This window comes from Cyphomyrmex costatus, unplaced genomic scaffold (genome assembly GCF_001594065.2).
Source record: "Cyphomyrmex costatus isolate MS0001 unplaced genomic scaffold, Ccosl1.0 scaffold463, whole genome shotgun sequence".
Classification (NCBI taxonomy): Eukaryota; Metazoa; Arthropoda; class Insecta; order Hymenoptera; family Formicidae; genus Cyphomyrmex; species Cyphomyrmex costatus.
The window spans coordinates 2,159-9,824 of NW_017278890.1; the positions used below are offsets into that span (position 1 = coordinate 2,159).

At 39.9% G+C, this 7,666-nt stretch overlaps 2 protein-coding genes across 2 annotated transcripts; both read right to left on the reverse strand.

Moving 5' to 3' along the window:
- Window positions 1-742: 742 nt before the first annotated feature.
- LOC108777760 (uncharacterized) lies at window positions 743-2,821 on the reverse strand. Its single transcript, XM_018544721.1, has one exon. The coding sequence runs from the start codon at window positions 2,819-2,821 to the stop codon at window positions 743-745; it is 2,079 nt and encodes a 692-aa protein (XP_018400223.1).
- A 182-nt stretch (window positions 2,822-3,003) lies between these two features.
- On the reverse strand, window positions 3,004-5,868 carry LOC108777761 (uncharacterized). Its single transcript, XM_018544723.1, has one exon. It carries the CDS (start codon window positions 5,866-5,868, stop codon window positions 3,004-3,006), a length of 2,865 nt encoding a protein of 954 aa, XP_018400225.1.
- Window positions 5,869-7,666: the final 1,798 nt, after the last annotated feature.

Consider the following 7,666-nt stretch of genomic DNA (forward strand, 5'->3'; position numbering starts at 1 on the left):
CAACATAGAAAATATTCGTTATATGTACGTTCACTTTGAACTGGCAGATTTAGTAATATATCAGTTACTTTTCGTGGTAATATATTATATTAGATAATATCATTTAAAGTATTAAAGGTTTAGATTATTAGGTTACATTATTAGATAATCATTTTAATTTAGAATGGTACAAATTTTTGGGGTCAATTTTCAAAGGATGATATTCATTGGTTAATATTATTTTCGATTTCAATTGTATTTTTTTTTTTTAAATTTGACATTTTATAATTGTTTAATGAGAAGATATGCGATTATTTGACTCTTCTTCACTTATTTTCTTTATTGCAGGATTACAATGACTTGTGTTACGCCGCCATGTTCGAATCGTAATCGTACATTTTTCTTGAGTTTCCTTGCGCATTGAAAACGTTGCAGCGCTCCTGTCAGTAATCGGTGGCGCTCTCATCAATCGTTTTAGGTCGATAACAAGTCAATAGTCTTAGGTCGATAACGTTACTTTTCTCTATAAAACGCGGACGTAACATCCTGCCGGCCTTGAGAGGCTTAGCCTTTTAACTTATTCGCTAATAATTATGAGCACTATTATACATACTGACATGTATCACATACAATGGATAACTTAATAACTATCAACATAATGCATAGACTTAAAACTTTATTACGCTCAAATAAACACTTAAATTTAATTTAAGTTAAAAACGCCGATATAATAGACGATAAAAAGAAAGGAAAAAAAATTTGCTTAATCCTCGATAGGAAGCACACAAATTTTGTGAATGGTACGCTTCGTAACTCCCGTAGGTGTTTGTACACTAACAACACGGACATTGCCGTCGGAGCCAGTATGGAGTTCAATTATTCTCGCCATGCGCCACTTCAAGGGTGGAAGGTCATTGTCTTTTAATAGCACTAACGTACCGATCTTAATATTATCATAATTTGGTTTCTGCCACTTGTACCGATTCTGAAGTTGCGTTAAGTACTCGCTGACCCAACGTTTCCAGAAGTTTTGACGCATCTGCGACAACAATTGAAATCGTGTTAACCTGTTTGTAGATATTTCTGTTAAGTCGGGCTCTGGGAAAGAGTTAATTTGTTCGCCGATGATAAAATGTCCCGGTGTAAGCACTTCATAATCCTGAGGATCGTTTGAAAGAGGACATAACGGTCGCGAATTTAGTACGGCCTCAATTTGTGCAAAGATTGTACTAAGTTCTTCGAATGTTAATAAATTGTTGCCGACAACACGCTTCATGTGTGTTTTTGCTGAACGTACGACCGCTTCCCAGATCCCGCCCATATGAGGCGAGTTAGCAGGTATAAAATGCCATTGTATTGCTTGCTCTGTTAAAAATCGGTCGACATGATCATTACTTATCATTTTCGTCAATTCCCGAAGCTGATTGCTTGCACCTACGAAATTGGTGCCGTTGTCGGAAAACAAATTTGCGCATCGACCTCGTCTCGCTACGAATCGCTTTAATGCATTGAGGAATGCAGTGGTAGTCAAATCGCTGACTATTTCTAAATGCGTCGCTTTTGTTGTGAGACATACAAATATACATAGATACGCCTTTCCGGTTTTATTTCGCGATAGTTTAATAGAAAATGGTCCGGCGTAATCTACTCCGGAATTGATAAACGCTCGGGCCGGCGTGACACGCTCCTTGGGTAGATCTCCCATTAATTGAGTTTGACTTTTCGGACGTACGAGGAAGCATGCTACGCACTTTCGTAATACTCGTCGGATTACCCTCCGCCCCGATAATGGCCAATACATGCTACGTAAATGAATTAGTAGACCTTGAGGTCCAACATGCATATGCTTAAGGTGACAATCTCGAATAATTAGTTCAGTCAACGGATGATTCGCTGGTAACACTATCGGGTGTTGCTTTGAGAAATCAAGATCGGAATGACGTAATCTACCCCCGACGCGGATAATTTTTGTCTTGTCAATGAAAGGGTTTAACGCGATGAGTTTGCTTTTTCCCTGTACTGCCCGATTTTCTTGGAGGTCGGATAACTCAGTCGCGAATTCGACTGCTTGAACCATTCGTATCAATACCAGCATGGCATTGTTCAATTCCTCAATGGACAGGTGCCCTGTTTTTCGTGTTTGCTTCATCAATGTATTATTTTTGAATCGCATGCAATAAGCTGTGACTCTCTTCAATCGTGAAAGCGATGAAAACCTCGTGAAGATTTCGCGGCTCGATGAGTCACAGTAAGCGATTACTGTTTGTTTCTTTAATTCTGGAATTGGAGATACCTTTGTATAAGTTTCAGCCGGCCAATCCTGACAATCTTCCAAGAGCCAATCTGGTCCGGACCACCACAAGTTTAGATTTTTGAGATTCTGAGGCGTTGTTCCTCGCGATATGAGGTCTGCGGGATTTTCCTTTGACCGAACATGTGCCCATTGAACTCCTGATATTAGTTGTTGAATGGTTGAAACTCTGTTGGCTACGAACGTTTGTAACTCTCTAGAATTGTGGTTGATCCAAGAGAGCACTATTGTTGAATCACTCCAGTACTGGATATGATCAAATTGAACGGATAATGCTTGTTGTACAGTCCACCCGAGTTGAGCCAGCAAAACTGTTCCACACAACTCAAGCCGAGGCAATGTGAGGTTCTTGAGCGGTGCCACTCTGGATTTTGCACATAGTAGTCTTGATACTACTTGCCCCGACTGACTGAAGCTTCGTATGTAGATGCATGCCCCGTAAGCTGCCTCTGACGCATCGCAGAATCCGTGGAGTTCGATGCGTTGAGGTTGATCGCACATTACATGTCTCGGAACCGAAATTAGACTCATCTCATCCATTTGTTTTTTGTACTGCATCCAAGTAGTATGCAAATGAAGTGGAAGAGATTCATCCCAATCCACTTTCAACTGCCATAATTGTTGGAGTATAATTTTCGCTCGAGTGATTGTCGGACAACGCAATCCTAACGGATCATAAATTTGAGAAACGGTCGACAATACAATTCGCTTAGTTACACGTTGATTATCTTTGATGGCTTGAGTTTTGTAAACTGGAAACAGTCGTCTGTAATGTTCCAACAAACTCCTAGAGTTTTTATCTCGTCTCCAATTGGCAGTGACTTGACTTCTGAAGACGCTTCTCGCTCTCTTGATTCATTAGTGTTCCACTTGTGAAGTTGAAAGCCTGCTGAATGTAGTATTTCGGTTAACTCATGCTTGATTCGCTGTAAGGTGTGTACATCATCTCCACCAGATAAAAGATCGTCCACGTAAAAATCATTGAGTATGACATTACTAGTGTCCGGATACTGATCTTGATATTTAATTGCGAGCTGATGCAAACATCGAACAGCTAGAAAGGGCGCACTGGTTACTCCGTACGTAACCGTATTGAGACGAAAATCTCGTATTGGCTCGTTTGAATCTTGTCTCCACACGATTCGCTGCAGATCTCGTTGATCTTCTTGGATAAGTATTTGGCGATACATTTGTTTGATATCAGCCGTGATTACAAATCTATGCTGACGAAATCTGAGCAGTATGGACGTTAATTCTTGTTGAATTGTAGGCCCTGCACGTAGTATATCGTTCAGTGCTACTCCGGTCGATGTAGGACATGATGCGTCAAAGACGACTCGGAGTTTTGTGGTTGACTTGTCTTCCCTCAATACTGCATGGTGAGGTAAATATAAAGACGATTCAGAATTATCGTTACTTTTGATTTCGGTCATGTGACCGACTCGTTCATATTCTTGCATAAATTCGTTGTATCGATGTCGTAGATCTGAAGATCTGGCGAATTTTCGTTCCATACTCTTCAACCGCTTGATCGCGATATCGCGTGAATGTCCCAATCGTTCTATGCTATCACTTAAAGGCAGCCGTATCTCGAAGCGTCCGTCCTTGTTGCGACGATGTGTTTGCACAAACTCGTTTTCGCATTCTTCGTTATTCTCAGTTCGCCCTGGACAAATAGCACTCTCCTCTACCTTCCAGAAACGTTCCAGTTGATCTTCGATTTTTTCACTGTAAAACGACATACTAGCGGAAACAATCGACATGTTGTTGGATTCGAAGGTTATGGGTCCAGCTATGATCCATCCAAATTTAGTTTTTTGTGCCACTGGTTGATTTTTTTCTAGCTTGATTTGGCCAACGCAAAGGAGTTCCCAGAATATGGTGCTACCAAGAAGCAAGTCGACTTGTCCTGGAGTATGGAAGGATGGATCTGCCAAAGTGATTGAGCTTGGTATTTGCAAATGTCGTTTATTAATTTCCGTCAAGGAAAGATTCATCGTAATTTTTGGTAGTACTGAGAATCCGAGTTTGACCTTGAATGCATTGATTCTTGACCGTATCGTAGCATAAGTTTCGGTGAGAGCGGTGGTGCCGTCAATGCCACGAATTTGCATATAATTTTTTTGTTGATGTAAACATAGACGTTCACAAAGTTCCTTTGTCATGAAATTTGACTGTGAACCTGGATCCAGAAATGCACGACATTCCTGAAAATTGCCTTCGTTGTCCTGCACTTCAACGATTGCCGTGGCTAGCAATCCACGATCGCATTGTCGTGCAGCATAATGCGTTACGCTCGTAGATGATTGCTCTGTTGACACCATTGGATTAATTGAGGAGCTTTCAGTTTGGCTCTTCTCTTTCGTATCTTCGCCGCTAGAAACATGTAACAATGTATTATGTTTTTTGTGACACATGCGACAAGTAGTGAAATTGCATGCTTCAATACTATGACCTTTCTTGAAACAATTAAAGCATAATTTGAGCCCTTTGATTTCCTTGCTCCTTGCTTGAGGAGTCCAGTTGAGAAAGGTAGGACAGTGATATATCCTGTGTTTCCCTTCCTTACATATTGAGCATTTATTCGATACCTCCGCTACCGGGGCAGCAACCGTCTTTTTATTTGCATTTGCTGACTTGTCGCCGATAACAGATGAAACCTTTGTTGATTTTAATTTATCAATCTGCAATGCTTCTAACATAATACAACGATTCGTAGTAAATTCAATAAATTGAGTGTATGTCGCGACCTCCCTAGAAGACGTTTTGGTCTCCCATTCACGCTTTGTGACATTGTCGAATTTCGCTGTCATTAAATGAACCAGAATGGTACCCCACGAGTCCGTCGGTTCTCCAAGCTTTTTTAATGCACGGACATGCTTTTCCGTGTGATCCAATAATTGACGCAAATTAGACTGTGACTCCTTTTGCATAACTGGAAATTCAATCAATGCCTGAACGTGATGATGAACCAAAACGCGCTTATTTTCGAATCGATTCTTAAGCAGGTCCCATGCGACATCATAATTGTCAGCCGACATCTCCATTGACTCTAATACTTCCGCTGCTACACCCTTTAATGCTAACCGCAAGTAATAAAGTTTTTTGATATCTGACAATGCCTCGTTTTCGTCAATAACCGCCTTAAATGTGTCTCGAAAATTCGGCCATTGATCGTAAGTTCCATTGAATGTAGGTACATTTATCGGAGGTAACTTTATTTTATCTACTGCATTCGCCGCATTGCCTGTACCTTGGTCATTGAGATTGCGATTTTCTCGTCTGACCCTTGTTCGTTCGCGTTCTGCTATTAACGCTCTCGCAGCCCCGGCTGTCGCGTAATAATCCGATTCGAACGATTCCCGCTCGCCATCGTTCTCGAATTCCGCATTTACTTCCTCCAGCGCGTCTTGAGTCACGTGAAATTCATCCCACGCACGTTGTAACATAGTTAACCTAATCTCAACTTCTTCGATTTGATGGGTTTGTACATCGAAAACCCTCAGCCAATTGCGCACGCGCGTCAACTGCCCCTTTATTTTGCCGCGTGTTTTCACTAACTTGCTTGCATCCGCCATTATCGCTATGCTTGATTACAATTACGACCAAAAAAACGACAAATGCTAATACACTGGACGGCTATCGTATAATAATTTCGTTGTAATTACGCATCGATTCTTCTTCTTAATATATTGGCCAAGTAGCCTCCGGCTGTAACTAGGCCATTGAGGTCCGCGGTGTTGGTATTAAATGTGCTAGGGTTGTCATCTTGGTAGTCCAATCGCAGTAGTAAAGTACTCCCCAGACCCCAGGCGCCTGCTGCCACCTTGCGGTGAGCAGCGCGTCAAAGGAGTGAAGGGAGAGGCAATGGGAATATTTAAAAGAACAGCTCATTGGCTTTCATGAAGGCCAAGAGCAAACGACAAAGTTCGGGAGAGGGGGAATGTAGGGCAGGAAGAAGGGAAGGGGGGGAATTATTACGCATCGATGACTGTGACTGCTGTGATGACTCGTTGTCTGGATGACTGCAACTGTCACGACCGCGCGATTTCCACCGTTCGTAGATACCTGCGTGCCGCTGTCGATGGATCCGTGTATGCATGTACTACTTCTTGAGATATATGTTTATACCTCGTCCTTTCGGATTCCTCGTGATTCAATGAGAGATCTCAGATCCGTGTATTTTTCGAGGTATATGTTTATACCTTGCCTTTTCCAGATTCTTCGTGATTCGATGAGAATCCGGCTCGAAGGACCAATGTTTAATGAGAAGATATGCGATTATTTGACTCTTCTTCACTTATTTTCTTTATTGCAGGATTACAATGACTTGTGTTACGCCGCCATGTTCGAATCGTAATCGTACATTTTTCTTGAGTTTCCTTGCGCATTGAAAACGTTGCAGCGCTCCTGTCAGTAATCGGTGGCGCTCTCATCAATCGTTTTAGGTCGATAACAAGTCAATAGTCTTAGGTCGATAACGTTACTTTTCTTTATAAAACGCGGACGTAATAATAATTGAATTTCTTGACTCTTATGCCATTTATATACATTTTTTAATTTATTTATTAATAAGAGTCCTTAAAACTTATACTTTTAGTTACAAGTTACTTTTTTGGTAACTTTACTGGTAACTGCGTTACTTTCTTTTTTTGATAACTGTAACGGTAACGAGTTACATTTTTTGGGTAACGGTAACGAAATTTACAGTTACTTTTGTCGTTACTTTGCACACTATTGAACACGGTTCGATTGGATACATGCTATTTATAGCGCTTATCAATAAGACTTGAAAGCCCGGCTTAGACATTCGGCCGTCATGATTCAATAATTATTGTACACTTCTTTCTTCTATGTAATACATAGGACATACAAATATTTCAGTTTGCTACATATTTTACAGGTTTTAGTATTACAAAATTGTGTTTAAAAAAAATTAAAAAATAAATTAAATAATAGTAAAATGAGAAGGGCTACGAACCCAGAAACGAAACAGTTTAAAAGACGATGACAATAAGTGTCGAAACATCGTTTGTTTTTATCTAGTTTTATCCATGTTATTGTTCTAATATATATTTATACATTTAATTACATTGTCATCGTCGTTCTTATCGGAAATAAACTATTTCATTTTTGGCTCGTAACCCTTCTTATTTTACTTTTATTTAATTTATTATTTGAGCCATTCTACATTGATTTTTTTTTTTAAATAAAACTATATATTTGTCAGTATTACATATAATAAAAAAAAAATGCAAAAGTACATTTTTAAATTGATTTTAAAAAAGTAACGGAAAAGTAACGAAAAGTTATTTTTCAAGTAACGGTAACTGTAACGAGTTACTTTTAAAAAGCGATAACTGTAACTGTAACTAG

Excerpts from the sequence above, each read along its gene's own strand:
- LOC108777760 (XM_018544721.1), bottom strand. The coding sequence starts at position 2,821 with ATGAGTCTAATTTCGGTTCCGAGACATGTAATGTGCGATCAACCTCAA.
- LOC108777761 (XM_018544723.1), bottom strand. The coding sequence starts at position 5,868 with ATGGCGGATGCAAGCAAGTTAGTGAAAACACGCGGCAAAATAAAGGGG.